At 31.9% G+C, this 19,039-nt stretch overlaps 1 protein-coding gene across 2 annotated transcripts in view; it reads left to right on the forward strand.

Moving 5' to 3' along the window:
- The window catches only part of LOC106669882 (probable E3 ubiquitin-protein ligase HECTD2), a 41,390-nt gene that overhangs the window by 19,869 nt on the left and 2,482 nt on the right, over window positions 1–19,039 (forward strand). For both annotated transcript variants that reach the window (XM_014399714.2, XM_014399713.2), the window contains 9 exons: window positions 1,489–1,631; window positions 12,927–13,029; window positions 13,096–13,185; window positions 13,343–13,407; window positions 13,478–13,633; window positions 17,402–17,550; window positions 17,614–17,801; window positions 17,864–18,004; window positions 18,227–18,443. In XM_014399714.2, the coding sequence (XP_014255200.1) occupies window positions 1,489–1,631; window positions 12,927–13,029; window positions 13,096–13,185; window positions 13,343–13,407; window positions 13,478–13,633; window positions 17,402–17,550; window positions 17,614–17,801; window positions 17,864–18,004; window positions 18,227–18,443 (1,252 nt within the window). The remainder of the gene's footprint in view (window positions 1–1,488; window positions 1,632–12,926; window positions 13,030–13,095; window positions 13,186–13,342; window positions 13,408–13,477; window positions 13,634–17,401; window positions 17,551–17,613; window positions 17,802–17,863; window positions 18,005–18,226; window positions 18,444–19,039) is intronic.

The following is a 19,039-nucleotide window of genomic DNA, read 5'->3' on the forward strand; positions in this document are numbered from 1 at the left end:
ACTTGATAGAAGTAGAAAATAGAAACATTTTCAGATGACATCCTTCTACTTCACCAAAAATCAATTTCTTGATGTATACAGGTTTTGTGAGTCATTGAAGAAAGTAATTTTGAATTTTTTTGCCTTTCTCGAAATTATTTTGGATGTAGTGACGATGGTACATTTCAAAACGGCTTATCCAGATTGCATCCTTTTCTCCAGTCTTGTTGTAAATAAATGAAGAATAAAACATGCCACAGATATTCTTTAGTGCGTGGCAGGGAAGTCTGGATAGAAGAACTGCAGACTTTTCTTTCTTCTCAAGAAGGTTACACAATGAGAGAATATTACAGACTTAATAAGAGAAAAAAAAGAGTAGTAGATCATAATAGTTAATGTTTAGTAGATGACATGGAAGTTTGCATAAAAGCACGGTGCCTTATCCTTCTCCCCTTTTCAGAAGATAAATTTAATACAAAGAACTAAATGTCTATAAATCTTCTGTTTTAAAATCTTTAATTTTTTTAAAATTTAGATATGGGGATCTTACAAAAAAAAAGTTTTCCAACAACGGAGAAATTTTAAATCCTTAGCTGTTTATTGAATCTCGAATTAATATAAAGATCATCTTTTCTTATATTTCATTTTAGTTATAATTAATTTTCATGTGTTATTGATATGTTCAGTATTCACACAGCTTTTTTCCGTCAAATTAACCTTTTTAATTACAAATTAATTCTTTTAACTTCAATTTCACTTTTTTCTTTTGAAATTAAACCTTTACAACTTCAAATGAACCCTTTCTTTAAATCAATGAAAAACTTAATCTTAATGACAATTAAAATTAAAAGTTGTATACAATTAAATGTAACAGCAAATTATTTTTAATATTAATTCTAGAATCTTTTTAATATAAATATTAGAATCTTACATAAAATAGCAAGAATAATTAAAAATTATAAGTTAATTTTATTAATTATTAACAGTTAAAAAGTATTAATATTAATTATAAGTTAATTAAAATTAAAAGTTATATAAAATTAAATATTAAAATAAAGAATTCTTCTGATGTATAACTGATAAAATATAATCCCATATTATAATTTAGAAAAATTTTCAAATTAAAAGAAAACCATTTATTTTTACATTTAATTCTATTTAATTTCTAATTTTAATCGTAATCAATTTTGTAGACCCTATACTGACATAATTGAACTTAAAATGGCTATTCTTATTCCTTCATAATGAATAAACAAAGAATGATTGAAATATTACTGAGTGTTTTTGTGTTATGTGGTTATTTGACGGAAGAAAAAAATGTCCACGCTACAAATTTTCTTCTAAATCAAATTACAATTGCCTTAGATAAAAGCAGAACTTTCTCCCCCATTTGTACTGTAGTAATTTCAATCTGAAAGTTCTGTTTTAAAACATAATAACGAAAAATTATTTGCACAGCGGATATTTCGAGTTGAAATTGACTTTTTTTAAACTTTTTATCCTCGATAGGAATGGGAATACAAATTACGAAGCCCGAGCCCTTTCGATAACAGGGCGAAATCTTCTCTCAGCGTGGAGACTTTGGTAGCGGACGAAGAGGAAAAGGCCGTACCCAGGTACCCGATAAGGCACAAAACCAGAGAGGATTTCATGTAAGTGAAAATTTAATTATCAATGTTTGAACTTTTTTCTCCCCTTCAATTCGTCCAAGTTTTACAAAATTTATATTATTGAAAACATCGATTTATAACTTGACAACTACTACCTCTTTACAAAGTATCCAAAATGTGGAGTGCGTCAAACGAGTAAATCATTTTGCTAAAATATTGCCTTTAAATGTTTTCGTAGCTTAGTACACTGATTTTTAATTTTGTATTTAAAAAAACTTTAAATCAACCAGTATAATCTGATTACAATTTAATAATAAATAATAAACAATTTCCTACGTGGGAAAATAGTAAAAATTTATTTCAAGCTGTACCGAATAGAAAAATAAATTGGTTTATATATCTGTAAGTAAAGAGCAAAAGAGGACAATCTTATCTTACGCTTATCTTACGAACATCCATGATGTGTTTAACTAATCTAATCAACAGAAATTTCAACAGAAGAGAAACGAAAAAAATTAGAAAAATCTTGGCAAAAGCAAAAAACATACAAATTCTTTTCCCGACATGACTTCAAATAATTCGAAAATGAATAGGATTCACCAAAAAACCTAGAAAATTGTTTGAAATATAAGGTTTTTTAATAAATAACCTACAGATTTTACAATATATATAATTTATAATCTTTATGAAAATGACATATAACATATCAAATGCACGATATATTTCTTGTAGTTTTTGTGATAAATAACTTTTAAGACATATAACTTGGAGATTTTATTAAGTACCACTTATAGTTTTCATGATAAATAACTTATAGATTGCATGATAAATAACTGATCGATTTTTATTATATAACACTTACAGCTTTCATAATGTATAACTTATAGATTGCATGATGCTTTACTTACAGTTTTCATCATATATAAAACTTATAATCATTCTGATTTATAACTTGTTATTTTCATGATATATAACTTAATGCATTTCAGTTTTCATGATATATAACTTATAGTTTTTTTAATATATAACTTACACTTTATATGATACATAACTCGTAATTTTCGTGATATATAACTTACAGTTTAATATATAACTTATTCTTTATATGATACATAACTCGTAATTTTCGTGATATATAACTTACAGTTTTTTTAATATATAACTTACAATTTATATGATACATAACTCGTAATTTTCGTGATATATAACTTACAGTTTTTTTAATATATAACTTATGCTTTATATGTTACACATCTCGTAGTTTTGTAATATATAACTTACAATTTATATGACACATAACTCGTAATTGTCGTGATATATAACTTACAGTTTTTCTGTCACATAGCTTGTAGTTTTTATGATATATAATTTGATATGATCACTTACAGTTGTCATGATACAAAACTTCTTGTTTTGATTATATATCACTTACAGCTTTCGCGGTATATAACTTATAGTTTTTCTGATATATAGCTCGTAGTTTTTATGATATCTAATTTGATATAACAGTTAATTAACTTTTATCATGATGTTGTTTTTATTATATACCATTTATAGCTTGACTGATATACACCTTCTAATTGTAAATTACACCACTTACAGCTTTCATGATACATAACTTAAAGTTTTTCTGATATATAACTTGTAGTTTTTATGATGTACAAGAACGAATATTTACTTATTACACTGTTAAATGACCCATAGTGGTTGAAGGCCATTTAATAAAAAAAATATTGCATTAACAACTACATATTATATTATACTTTTCATAACTTGCAGTTGGGGACGACGGTAATTGCAGTCAGCATGGTAGACTCTCAGCTCGTCGACACCGCGGTCGTGGGTTCGATTCCCACCGTCGCCCTGGCCCTATTTTCATGAAACCCTTCCCACCCAAAAATACGCATCGCACAGATATATCATGTTCCTTGACTAATATGTAGCTTTTACGATATACAGCTTATAGATTTCATGATATATGACTACTTAGTTTTCATGACATGGAAATTGTAGTTTTTCTGTTATATAACTTTGTTTTCATGATATATCGATCATAGTTTTGATCATATTTAACTTATAGATTTTATTATACATTATTTGCAGTTTTGTTGATATGTGTTTTTTTTTTTTTTTTTTTTTTTTTTACTTATAACTGTCAAGTCGAAATGTTGGTCTCTTTTTTGGCATCTTTGAATTAAACGAGAGTAATCGCACCAAAAATTTTAAATAACCTAATCATTGCATATCATACATTATCATAAATCAAAAATAAGCGTTTTCATTATTTAACCAGAATTATAAATCCATTATAATCATTTATATGTCATCAAGCCACAATTAAGTTTTTCGATTTTGGACATAGCCTTGAATTGGGCGAGTTTAAATGCACCGAAGAAGTTAAATAACGCAAACTATTGTACAAATAAAATCGGAATATTTTTTGCTTAAACGGTTTGCGCACAGGTTGCTCGTCCCGATTGATTAACCATATTGCATAATTTCCAGGTCGTGTAATTCTGTTGACGTCTGCAAACCTTTTTCTCATATTTTTCTATTCCCTCTTTGTCGTCTGACGACGCGGATTCTCGAATCCAGGGCATAAGTAAAAGCAAACCTAATAAAGCCGACGATTGCCCCGCGGGGTCGATTTTCTGTTTATGAAAGGAAATCCTCCGTGGGCCTTTCACTTCTCGGGCCTCTCGGACGACCTCGCCCATTTAAATGGGATCCTTTATAATTGTCGGCTTCCAGCTAAACCAATCCATTTAAAGTGGAATGGGCCGGCGGGTGGATTTTCTGACGGGTTGTGTCAATGTTTGACTTCTCGCTTTCGACCTCGTACCTTTCTAACCACGTCAGCGAAACTGAATTACTTAAGTGTTCAAATATTTATTAGGAAGCCTTAGAGAAAAGGTCTTCATAAAAAGGTTTTAGTTTAATGTCATTAGATAGTCGATAGACACATTGATCTATGTGTCTTTTGTGTTGTATCACTTTCGGCCTTCTTTCAGGAAATTGCAATATGAAATGTATAATTTAATTCACTAATTTCGTGGTCCGCTCGACCAATTAATATATTACTATTAATAAAGGTTTTGAGTTGAGATAAAAAAGTCAATGGCACGAGCGGGATTCGAACCCACGATCTTCGGCTAGATACGCCGCTGCTCTACCACTTGATCTATCGTGACCTCAATCCACTCGGACACCAACTTCCCATCTCAAGGTTCATTGAAAACTCAAAAGGTGGGGTTGAGATGGGAAGTTGGTGTCCGAGTGGATCGAGGTCACGATAGCTCAAGTGGTAGAGCAGCGGCGTATCTAGCCGAAGATCGTGGGTTCGAATCCCGCTCGTGCCATTGACTTTTTTTATCTCAACTCAAAACCTTTATTAATTATAATATGTTAATTGGTCAAGCGGACCACGAAATTAGTGAATTTAGTTATTACAACCGTTATAAAGCAAAATATTTCAACTCTCAGGCTATGCCAACATTTTTTTAAATTTTTTGTCATTATAAGTGAGAAAAATAAGAATGCAATAAGCATTAACTACACAAACGTAATCTCTCGCAAATTTTTCGCCTTACTCAATTTTTTTAAAAGAAATTGATAAAAACAGTTATAAATTTTAAAAAACTCCACCGACCCATAGTAAACTTTACAGGAACCTCATGCACTACACGGAAAGGCTTAAACGTCGCCCATCTAATTAAATTAAATTAAATTAAAATTTTGGAATTACAATTTGGTCTTTGCACCCCTCAAAAAAAAAAAAAAAAATCCCGAATATAAATTTTTAGGATGAACGAAGGCTCCTAACGATTCCCAACGATACTCCTCAGAACGTTTAAATGAACCACAGCTATTATATTATATTAAGACCAGTTTTAATACATTTTATAAGCGTTTATCTTTTCAATGTTTTGTGTACGATTTAATGTACAATAGTCTGTTTTTAGCATTATGACCTTTCAAAAGACTTAAAAAAATAATTTATAACAAATGAATGCATAGGCATCATCCCCACCTCAAACTAGAAGAAATATTTCGATCACCTGGCTAAAAATGCAATATTGCAAATGAAAATAATAATCTTTTTTGAAATTATTAGCAACGCGTGAATAAACAAAGTATCAACAAACATCAGACATTATTTTCACGGTAGATTGCATTTTCAGGAAATTCGTCGTGTCCACACAACAAAGTATCCTTCAACGGTTTTCATCTCAATAAAATATTTTTCGGCCTTCGAAATTAAACAACAGGAAAATGTTTTTAAACTACTGGGCGACGGTAGAACAAGGCGAATGAACTTACAGAATGGGAATTTCGTAACAGTCCCAACTTGTAGATGTTTATCTTTAATATTATGAAAACCATCTTAGCCGATCAAAAATGCTATAATAAAAAATTATTTTAATCACATAATAATTATATATTACGTAAAACCTTAAAAATGATTTAATTAAATAGACATCTTTTTTAATGATTTTGAATTGAACGCCCTCAGATCTCTCATAGAAACCTGAATCTCTATAATTTATCTGATTCCTGATTCACCAAGACGATGTAGGTACCATCAAACATTTTGGTACCCCGGCCCTTTTTTTAATGATTTTATCATCGTTTATATTTTCTTCTTTTTAACAGTTACGCATGAGCTCCTAGAAATAGTAATTGGCTCTGGATTACAAATGGTCGGAATTATCCAGCTTTGCCTTGACATTTCAGAACGTTTACGGTTGCACCTATAAAAACTTGCAAACCCTGTTAGTTCGTATAGTAAAAACCTATATTTTTTAAGATGTCCGCTATGTTTCGCTTATCTTATCTCGTCATCACTTATATTAACACGTTTCTAAAAACAATTCAAGGTGAAATTTACAATCGAATAGAAGTGTCTATTTTCTATCCATAATTTTAAAAAATGCGTGGCGCTTCCGGTTTTTCTGCAGCTAGGTGATAGTTCTGTAGGTGCCCAAGAGTGATTTGTGGGTCAAATCGAACGACCTAGTCAACGTTGCCTGGCGACAGGCAAAACACTTAATTGTAAGCAAGGCGTTGAAATTATTTGCATTCTTTTCTGGCGTCAAACGAGTCAAAATTATTCTTTTCCGTCATCTTGGCCCTGGTGATGGGACACGGGCGATCATCAAGTTTCAAGAAGCAAGCTCACTAAAAGCCTTAACGAATCAGAGAATAATCGGTTTTATTACCGAATAAAACAAGCCAACGTAGTAACTGTAGAAAATTAGTTCTTTGGTGTATTGAATATGTCTGGGTTGGGCATAAATAATCTTTAAATATTTTGTGGATTATTAGAAATAATACATAACGTGTGACAAATTTATGGCTGTTTTTATTGATAACTTCCTGCCACTGGACAGTTTAGACGATCATTTCAAAATGCAATTGGCCGATTCGTTCTCAGGAAGCAGTTGACGGTAAAAAATTCTCCTCAAAGGTGGTCTTCTAGGTTCCGGTCCGTTGTTTCAATACCTGATTGATTTATCTTTCCACGTGACTACTGGATAAATAAATGGACAGAATCAACATAATATGTTTTCCTTTTATACGAGGGTTCGCAACAGCAGAGGTCATATAAACCCTCAGGGTGCAAAAACCCATTTGTAAGTATGTCGGGTTTGAATGCACGGCCGCTGGATTCGAACCCGGGACCTTTACCTTACAGTGATGAGCGCCGTGTCAACGCTTCGCTATTCATCGGCTTAATTGACAAAATCTTGTCAAACAATTGAGTCACCTTGATATACCACATCTGATTCCTCCGTCAATTTTAGGTCATCTAAGATACATGTTAGCTGTTTTGCTAAAGTATGTTCATGTACAAGTCTAGAGCGAGTAGTGTGCTGACCATAACAGCATTAATTCTTGCCTGATTTTCTTGTCAATTATGATAAAACTTTTGACCTATACTATATATTCACCTTTGTGATTTTAATAGCTCAGCACAGGGGCATCATTGGCCGCAACGGATTAGGCGTTGACACGACGCTCATCACTGTAAGGTAAAGGTCTGGGGTTCGAATCCAGCGGTCCTGCATTCGAACCCAACATACTTACAAATGGGATTTTTTTCAAAAACAACGGCACCCTGAGGGTTTATATGATATCTGCTGTTGCGAACCCTCGTAAAATAATAATAATAACACTCAGAACATTAATAAAAATTGCACAAACGAAAAAAGATTTAATCTAATAAAACATTGCGAAAAGCACTGAAAAAATGGGGACATAGTGTAGTGGAGATTTTTTGATAGATAATTGAATATTGATGGATATTTAGTGTAGTGGAGCAATGGCACGTTCGTTTTCCCATTCAACTGTGAAGAAATTTTAACATGGATATGTTTTTGGGCTGGATGCTCGAATTTTTTTGCGTGACTATCTTCTCGTCACTTGGTTGGGTTTGGATTAAGTTAAGGTTAGGCTAAATTAACTTAGGTACGGTTAGGGTTAGTATTAGAGTAAGGTTAGGTAGGGTTAGGGTTGGGGGCATCGAAATTTCATTCTTACATTTATAGTAAATTATTTTGGTCCCGGTCATCTGATTGCCATAACCAAACCGAAACTCATCTGTGAAAAGAACAGTCCCCCCATGCTGATTTGCGAATGCGAATCTTCCTACCCGATGCTTCTATTCTCTCGAAGCCTTCTGATGATTGTTTTAAAGCTCAATCGTTTGGAGTTGGCTACCTATCAAAGAAGCCGTTAAATGACGGTTCCGTAGAGCAATAAAACTATCCTCTCTATCATACATCGCGGTCGACCACTACCTTCTCTTCAATCGAGACTTCCGGTAGCTCTAAACCGCTGTAGACCAACGGAGGGCACACCCAGGGTTCTGTATGGCCAAAGCATCTGCCCGAGCAATCTTCTCAACTTAAAACCGTGCTTTTAAGGAAAAAATAATTCATTTTTTACCCAAATTTATTATTTCGTCGCAGAAACCAATTTAATAAAACTAATTACTCACACGACAAGATGGTTCTGGAAAAGGCTCTTGTCGAGTGAGTAATTTTTTTTTAAATTGGTTTCTGCGACGAAACAATAAATTTGAGTAAAAATGAATTATTTTACAATTACAATTATTATGTTGTTTACAAGTTATTAATGTGTTTATGTTTTTAAGTCAACTACTAACCTTTATACCTAGTTATTATGGAAAATAAACAAATAGTTAAACAACACATCCATAGAACATGAATGATCTCTTTATTAAGATCTTCTTCAGGGCTCAAAGTGTGTGTTTTTTGTGTAGATGTGTCATTGCTGTATGACGTGTTGAGAGTGGCCCACAGCAATGACCGTACGACACACAGCAATGACACATCTACACAGAAAACACACACTTTGAGCACTGATGATCTCAATAAAGGTCGAAACGTTGGCACGATAAAGAAAATATTTTTTTAAACCTACATCATACCAGACCGCATCTCACGATCTCTAAATAATCATTAATCAAAGGTCACTAAATACCACACACACACGCGCGCGCGCGCGCGTTGTATTAATTTATTTATTTACGTATACACACATAAAAAATACTTTTTTTATTGTACATTTTCTTCTGATAAGATGTGTCACCTGGTTAAATAAAAGACACGCAAGTGAGCACAAAACCTAATAGAATTGTATTCTTAGCTCCTGGCCTTTCCTGTTCTCCTGATATTTCTTTCAGGCGTCACAACGCTAAAAAGAGGCAACCCCATAAAATTAAAAAAATAAAATAAAATAATAAAAGAAAGAAAGGAATTTTAAAAAAACTTTTTTATTTGTGTTTGATTAAGTTTGACTTGTATGTTGTTGTTGTTTTTTTGTTTTTTTAATCAAAATGTCAGAAATAGAAAATTTTTCGTTTTCAAAAAAAGAGAGTGGGGTTTTTTTTCGAAACTGAGAGGAAACGGGCGGAAATAATCTTTCTTAGCTCATAACATGCCAAAAAAAAATTGTCAACAAAAGGGGCCGTTTTAGGCCAATTGTCAAAAGGATTCGAAGGGGTGGTTTTCCAAGAAGCCGAGGGGCTGTTTTCTGATGGCAAGGGATGTAGGGGGTGGAAACTGTAAGGGCTACCCGTTTTATCATCCCCCTCTGGGCTAAGGTAGTCGTCGTCTCTTAAATCTCGCAAAATCGAGTGCAGGAGCCCAGGATAGAGCAGGAGCTCGGCCCCCCGCAATTCAGTCTGATCCCTTTAGGAACTAGCCTTTTAGCTCTATGCCTAATATTTCCCCATACTTGACTTACAATAACGTTTAAATAACATTTTTTGTCCAATATGAAAAATTTATTATTTATATAATTAATGTATATATAAATTTTCAAGGGTTTTTTCTCAGTTATGTTTTAAATTTTGTAACTTCTTCATCAATTATGATCAGTTCTAAACAGTGTTACATTAAAATACAAATTGTTTTAAAGTTCAACAATTTACATGATTTGAAAAGAAATCTTGTAACCATTATTAAAATATATACATAAACTTTTAAAGCTGAAATGATTGATTATATTAAAGAAGAGAATTCTTATAGAGATTCTCTGACTCGACCTTTTTAGCTCTATATCTCATATTTCCTCATATTTGACTAACAATAACGTTTAAATAATACTTTTTTATATATTGTGCAATATAAAAAATTCATTATTAATATAATTAATAAAAATATACATTTTCAACTGTTTTTTTCTTAATTAATGTTTTAAATTTTGTAACTTTTTCATAAATTATGATCAGTTCTAAACAGTGCTAGATTAAAATACAAATAATGTTTTAAAGTATAACAATTTACATGATTCGAAAAGACATTATTAAAATATATACATAAATTTGAAATTTGAAATGATTATATTATAGAACTATAGAAGAGAATAAAAAGATTCTCTGACTTTAAGCAAATTTACATTTACTGTGTGCCAAAATTTAAATTATACTCTTTTTTATCAGGAAATATTACTTGAAGATTTTAAAAAAATTAAAAAGTGCATTACTGATTTGACAGATGCAATTAGAGTGACCATCTTGACATCTCGACAAATTTAGAGATTAAATTACCTCATTGAAACCTTAAAATAAATGAAATTAGATCGACAAGGACATAAATATACATGATTATAATTTTCTATTGACAAATCAGGCCATTTTAACATATAGAAAACACTTGGTTCCTTCATCATACTTTCAAAAAATATATCCTTTTCATTATAACTTTGGAACTATTATTAATATTTTAAAAGGTTAAAAAATATAAACATCTGCTTAAATTCGCTGTTTGAAACCATAATTTTAATAACTGTAAGTACATGTCCTGATGATCTAATGATTTATATTCCGCATAGTCTGAGGAAGAAACTCATTGTGTTCTTTTCTTTCAAATTGGCCTTATCCCTGGTTTTTCACACTATATTTCTAAACATATTTGATTTGCTGTTAAATTTGAGTGTTCTGCTTCTGTTATGAAAGTAATATAAATGCGAAATTAAAAATTGAACCACAAATTACTTGATTATAGAATTCATTCATAACAAAAGATCATTAGAAAACATTTTTTTTTAATTTCGATTTTTTTAAAATATTTCTTAGATAATTATAGATCTGCAATTCTAGCTTATGTATTTCCCAAGCTCATCAGAATAATTTGCAGACTGTACAATAATCAAATATTCTTGCCTTCCTTTTAATTTTAAGAGCCAAAATTTTCTATCAAATAGCTAAAGTAACTTTTCAATAAAGAACAATAAATGTATTTTTTAAAATATTTTTTTTAAGCCTTCTTATTAAAACTGTCTTGAGAAACTGCTCAGAAATTGCTTCTAAGCCTAGTTCAGTTCTTGTTCAGTGCTGAAATGGTTTTCTTTAAGAACTTTAGTCCTGATTTTTGTGTAAAATTAATATGTGGTGATTAGTGACTGTTTGTCGAAGATTATTCAGAAATTGTGAGATGCAGTCTTGTGTGATGTAGGTTTCAGAAAACATTTTCTTTATCGTGCCAATGTTTCAATCTTTATTGAGATCATATTCAGGGCCTGGGATTTACAAACATTGTTTAAATTTAACAAAAACATGTAGGATGTGGAAAAAGTTAATTCATATAATGCAAAAAAAAAATATTTTTATATTCAAAGTATTTCTACTCACTCAAAGTGTTTGTTTTCTGAGTAATTGGGCCATTCTTGCATGTCATGTTGAGAGTGCCACAAGACATGCAAGAATGCCACAATTATGCAGAAAACAAACACTTTGAGGGAGTAGAATACTTTGATTGAATATAAAAAAATAATTTTTTTGCATTGTATAAATTCTCTTTTTTCCACATACTAGATGTTTTTGTCAAATTTAAACAATGTTTTTAAATCCCAGGCCCTGAAGATGATCTCAATAAAGATCGAAACGTTGGCACGATAAAGAAAATGTTTTTCTGAAACCTACATCACACCAGACCGCATCTCACGATTTCTTTAAAATTAATCTAAATATTTTGACTCGATATTTATTGAACTTGATCAAAACATTTTTGATCTTACCAAGAAGAGTTGGTGTAACGGAGCAGAATATAACATGATTTTTCGTTCTATTTGGAGTCATAGGAATACCTCTGCTAATGGATTTCCTAGAAGATTATGATATCTAGTTTTATATTGTACGGTATGGCCTTTCCTAGGCACCGTAGCATTTGTCTAGCTATTGAAGTTGTGTAGGATATGTTCTGTTAACTGCCTCTTCAAGAAATAATCATCATTGGTCATGTGATGATGGTGTCATTTTAAGGTGTTATTTAACTGTATCATGTCCTGTCCAGAATACTAATCAGATTTTTTTTACTCTATTTTATTTATTTTTTATTAATCTTATCTACATTTTAATATTTTAAAATGTACATTTTATAATACCAATTCTGAAAAGGAGTGCTTGTTAATCACATTTGCCTAGATCTAAAAAAGTTGCATAAAACTTGAGCAAGTCCAAAATATTATCACACAATTTTCATTGTTAATAGTTGTGTTATTGGCCAAGAATATTCTAATAAATTAAAATTTAACAAAACAATTTTTTAAAGTTTAGATTCATTCGAACAAGTAATGTTGAAATCATGTCCTTACTAACATGTAAGGTTATGTAACATCATTTCTTTTATTTTTGTGTTATTACAACATTTTGTTCTCTTCAAAAAAGTTATATTTTAAAATCACTTATATTAAAAAATACAAGAATAGAAGTTGTGCAAAATTTAAAGTATGATCACAAATATAAATGCCAAAACTTTTCTTTTGATTTTAAAGTAAAATATATTTTTTCAATGCCAATATTTTTTACAGGCAAGACGTTCGCAGAGCACACCAAACCGAGAATTACATAGCCGTACAGCGGTTTTACATGCGCTCGTTCGATTCATTCGCCCAAATCAACGCCCTTTTTAAGGTGAGCCCAGGCCTTTTTAAATCTTAAGAAAAAAATTGTTTTAAAAATAATTTGTCTTCATGGTAGATAAAACGTGAAGACAGTACGGTGAAATATGATGACCCTGGGCTAAAGATGGAATTTGTATATGCAGTTAATGATGCTCTTCGCTCAATGGTATGTTCACATGCATTAATTCACACGGACAAAGGTGCAGTCTTCACATCAATATCAAACTATGAAATTTGATTGATCGGCTGCACTTTACAAAACAGACAATTGATATCGAAAGCACTCGATAGTTCAAGGTTGCTGACAAAAGTCTATGTTTCAGCCATCAATTGTTCACAAGACAGTGCTGAAGTCCATAATAAATGCCTTACTTGAAGAAGGGAGGGTGTAAGTCTAATAGAGAACTTTTTTTTCTTCACCTACAAATTATTATTATTTTTCCTTTTTAATATTGCAGTTTATATCCAAAAGACGATGTCCGTGCCTTATACATACTTCTTCAAAACCCGGTCTTCTCTGCTCAATCCTCCTACACAATACTTGCTCATTTGCTAAAGCAGATTGTCGGACTTCACAGTTCTGAGCATCAACTTCTTGTTCATTGGTTCCAATTGTAAGTTTTCACTGTTATTCTGTTGTTAAATTTAAGAATCAAAAGTTTTGAGCTTCCCCACTCAATGTTTTTCTATTAAGTCATATCCATTGTTTAAAATTACACAATTCCAACGGTTGTGAAATGAAAAGCGTTATAAAAGATGCCGAACCGTCGAAACAGATTAGTCAAAACAATGGAGTGCAGGATTGTATTTTTTCTTCTGGCGTTTTCAATACCTGGAGCCATCTCTTATTACATCTCCGAAGATCCATATACGAGCCAATATGCGATTCCTTACCCAAGTGAGCAGTTTGATCAACACTATCATGAAAATATACCCAGAGCGACAAGCGAGATTCAAGAGCAAGACAACATTCTCGAGGAAGTAAACCGGTTTTTAACACAGCTGAATAGAATAAGGAGAGACCCAGCGATGAGCGATAAAACATTCATTTCTTTGGAAACTTAATCTTCTAGGAATACAATTTTATGTCTTTTTTTATTGTATTTTTTTTCTAAATATAAACTTTTTATATTTTTTATTTTTATATTCTTATGTTGCGTCTCATCAAATACATTTTTCCTTCATAATAAGAAATAATCTATTTTCAGTAAAAGCCATTTAAATGAAGGTATTTACTTTGTCGTCCATATGTTAAGTTTATGAAAAAAAAAGAAGATGATGAAGGATCATATCCTTCATAGGATATGAAGGATCATATCCTTCATAGGATATGAAGGATCAGACCTTACATGATTCTTAATCAACATAATCTTTGTGCTGTGGGTCGATCATTCAGTCTTCATAAAATATCACCAAATAACAGTCTTTAAGAAATCAATGCAATTACAAAAATTCAATAATATACATTGATAATTGTAAAAATTGTATTGTAAAGATTGATCTTTGTCTTTTGAAATTGCTACAATTATTAAATGATTTCACTCAGAAATAAATCAGGGATAGACAGATTGGCCTGTCGAATGATGTTGAAACTGCAGTCAAATAGTTCAACATTTCTTAACATCTTACAAAAATTAATTAACTCAATTAGGTATCCGTCAATTTTTAAATTTTCTCATCTACTTTGTTAAATAAATTAGTAAATTTCATGAAGCACCCAATGATCTATAGCAATATTAGTTTGACTTTGTAAAAGACGTAAATAAAAGTGTAAATTAGAAAAACTAATCCTATCTAACAAGACAGAAAAAAAAAACAAATGGCAATTAATGAGTTGAAATATTATAGCCAATTGCTTAATTAATAAATTGCCTTGATTTTTTTTACTATTCAACGTAATTACTGCTATCTGTGTCTTTTTTACTCAAATGGAACATACTAGTTGATGATTGTTACTTATTTTTTTCTGCTGTAATGCTCATTTTTTTACAACTTTTTAAAAAAATATTTGATTTATTTAAATAAATTATCATTAAAAAATAAGAAAGAAAGAATTTTTTCAAATAATCATGTTTGAAATTGCCATAATTCTAACAATCCTTTTTCTTTCTTTTTTATTTTTCTTTTTATTTATTTTTTAAACATGATTGTCATTGATTATTGATGTAAACCCTTTAACCATAGATAAAAAAGAGATAGCCAAAATAAGTAATAAGTGAAAAGATAATATAAATTATATTTACAAAAATACAAAATTAATAAAACAAATGTTTAACAAAAATAATTAATTTCTTGCATGAGTACTATTAAAATCATTAATTTTAGGATTAAGCATTTGAGATTGTTCGAAAAATTGCTTAGCCGTCCTTATCATGTCACTGTATGCCTGTTCTGAGAAGTTGGTCGGTTGATGTTTTCCATTTCTTGCCATTATCTGATGGTTTTGTATGTTGATGTCAAGACCGTATGGTTGTTGAAGTTCTGAAGGGATGAATCCGCCTGCAGTCCTTCCGGTTTGAACTTCTTGATCTGATTTTACATGATGGTCATGAGGGTATGGCACTGGGTACGGGCTGATGAAGTGGTGGTTGTCCCCATGTTGATTGACATATTCTTTCAGTTCGATTTTCTTCTCTGTGTAGACAGGCGCCAGTTTGTATCCATTGATGTAGGGCACTGTGGCATAATGGACATGGGGCTTTTCTTCTTCAGTTATGTACGTTTCCCAAGAGACCGGGATGTGAGACACTGGGGGCAGCGCGTGGTAAAATTGCGGTTGAGGATATTCGCCCTGAGCTTGCTGAACTTGCTGAACTTGTTGAACATGCGGGGCTTGATTCACGTTTTGCTCAGGCTGAGCCGAATAAGTGGTAGGTTTTGGAGACAAAGTGAGACCGAGTTGTTGTAAGCCGGCCAAAAGTGGTAAACCCAAATGTGATGTTTTGCAATCAGAATTGAGCTTGTCGCCTCCTCCTGCTGCAGGTTTGTGCAATCCCAGCTTTAATGGTGGAACAAGAGGGATATTCTTTTTCAACTCCAACAGCAGGCTATGTCCAGATCCTGCCGATGGTGGAAATTTCGACCTGCCTGTTGGTTCGTTCATCAAATCGACGACTTCAACTGTCATTTCGGGTTGAAGATACCGCTGATTTCTCTGTATAGGTATTACGCCTTCACTCGCTTGCTCCTGTTCAAGAAGATCATCAGTGTGCGTACTGGGCTCTTTGTAAATAGGGGCTCCGTATGTGGAAGTAATCACAAGAAGAAAAATTAACACTTTCAGACACTCCATTGTTCTCTCACCGACTAAAAATTTACTTGGGACAACGACCATTTATAAATAATTCACTTCCTAAACAAATAGGTGTCATAATCAAAACATTTCTTCTCAAGATAAATGACCTAATCAATTTTATTGCAATGAGGAAAAAATAGCCTAAATACCAGTGTTCATGAAGTATAATGATTAAGTATTTATTTTTGATTTGAATAAGTGGATTACAATAGATAATTGTTTATTTTGTTTAATATTTAATCTTTTAACAATACTTGAGCAGTTAGTTGTACAAAACAATTCTTTTTGTATTCTAAAATATTGTATTAAAATAAATAAAAAGTTACAAAAAAATAGAGCTTTATGATAGCATGTACATACAAACTTTTCTTTCAATCCTTTTTTTGTATATATATATTTTAAATAAAGGAATATATTAGCAGTAGGTCTCTTAACTTATTAATAATATAAGGGAACTAATAAACCACTTTTTTGGCATATCATTGTCATACTTTTGGTTGTATTTATTTTCAATTTGCTTCAAAATGCATCAATTTCATACAGCCCATAAATACATATTGTTAAATTTTAGGATTTTACACAGTAAAGTTTTTTAATTTTGATAAGGTCAGTTTACTAAGAAATTGGAAACAAATGGAACATTGTTTGCATATTGTTTGATGAAAATTGCCGAGGAATGCACATTTATTTGTTAATGCATTGCACAATCCTTACAAGGTCCTGCCCTCTTCTATACGGGTTGAATAACTGTGAACATATTAACAAATATTTTTTAAATTTAATCAGCAATATGGAAATGTAAAACTTTGGTAATTTTAACTACAAATAAAAACTGTACACTGAAAATTGTAAAAGAGAGAGAGAGAGAGAGAGAGAGAGAGAGAGAGAGAGAGAGAGAGAGAGAGAATGTACATCCTTACATTTTTGTCCTATCGCATTATTTTTATAATAATTATAAATGTCTTCTTTTTTTAAATTATTTTATTGCCAATAAACCTACTTTTTATTTATATTCTTCATTTTTACTAGAGATCCTTATATACTATGTCTTTGATGAAATTTGACAAATTTAAAAAACTGTTTTCAGACTTGAGGTTGAAAGGATAAGGGCGATAGTGAGAAATATAATTCAATTTATAACAATAAGGCAATTTCCCCCTGGAGACAAATCTCTCCCACCTTTGAACAAGACGAGATGGTGGATTCCAACAGCAACAAAGACTTTAGCCTTAATAAGTAAATTATATATTTTCCGTCTATGATGAAGAGCTGTTCTGATTGTACCATATTAATTTTCAGACGCGGCAAACAACGCTTCGAGTCCGCCATTGCTAGACTACGTGGAATTCTACAACTCAGCGCTCGACCACATGGATCTCATGCAAGACTATTTCAGCTGGCAAACGCCCCAGAGGCCAGGCCAGTTTTCGTACTGCCAGTACCCTTTCATTTTGAGCATTGTAGCCAAGCGGATAATCTTAACCAAGGTTTTTAAATTTTGTCGCATTAATTTTTAATTTATTATTTATTAATTCATTTTTAATTCAAGGATTCTGAACAACAAATGATCCTCACAGCTAGAAGATCTCTTGTCGCAAAAGTTGCACGCCACCAGGCCCCCCAAATCGACATATTCTTCCTGAATATCACTGTAAGAAGGGCACATCTAGTCTGCGATTCTCTTAATGAGGTATATATAGTAATATGTTATATTAATTCCAGTCAAATTTTAGAACAATATTATTAATTTAAACTTAAATATAAAAATATTACTATAAAAATTATCCAATGTCTTACTAAAACTAGGAATATAATTAAAAAGTTATTAACAGTTCAAGAAGCTAGAAATAAAAAGTTAAAATCCTTATCCATACTTGGACTAACTTTTTAATAATGAATTTTGATATTGCAGATTGCAAGCAAGCAAAAGGATCTTAAAAAAAAGTTAAAAGTGTCCTTCATTGGCGAACCTGGTCTGGACATGGGAGGCTTGACGAAAGAATGGTTTCTCCTATTAATACGGCAAATCTTCCACCCTGACTATGGCATGTTCGTTTACCACCCTCATTCCAGATGCTACTGGTTCAGTACCGACCAGGAGGGGAATCTGAGGGAATACAATTTAATCGGTTAGTTTACATGATTTCCTTTATTTACTACTCAGAGAAGAGTCCAATCGTATTTTAAAATAAAATAGTATTTTTAAATGGGAAAAACAGTGGTGGTTGTCTGGATCACCAGACTCATAAAATAAGTGGATAAGATGGCTAAAGCTGTGATCCAACTGCTTACATAACCACTGTAATGCTAAAAATGTAATTAGAAGCATGATTAAAAGGAAATGAAAGAGCAGTGGGCTAGGTAAGCAGACAAGCTCTCACATATCAATAGCATTGTTGGTACGCGGACCTCGGAGGATTCACCTAAGAAGAGGAATCATCCTCACCCAATTGGCCATGTGAGGTTGATTCACGGACACTGCAAAGGCTCGAAATGCTCTAGTAGCGGCCTCCATGGTATTTAGAACAAGTCCTTTGGCCAGCCTGTGCTGCTCAGAGAGATCAGCTTACCCTCAAGAATTGTATGCAATTTGGCATGCGTTTGAGGTGATTCAAGAGAATGGTGGCTTTGTCCTCGGTGTGGTTACTGCAGTTTGCCACAGATCCTCCATCATCCCTTTCATTGTGCTCTTGTTATATAGACACCAAGAGATGGGTCAATGCTG

This window comes from Cimex lectularius, unplaced genomic scaffold (genome assembly GCF_000648675.2).
Source record: "Cimex lectularius strain Harlan isolate CLEC.00 unplaced genomic scaffold, Clec_2.1 scaffold76, whole genome shotgun sequence".
In the NCBI taxonomy this organism is placed as follows: domain Eukaryota; kingdom Metazoa; phylum Arthropoda; class Insecta; order Hemiptera; family Cimicidae; genus Cimex; species Cimex lectularius.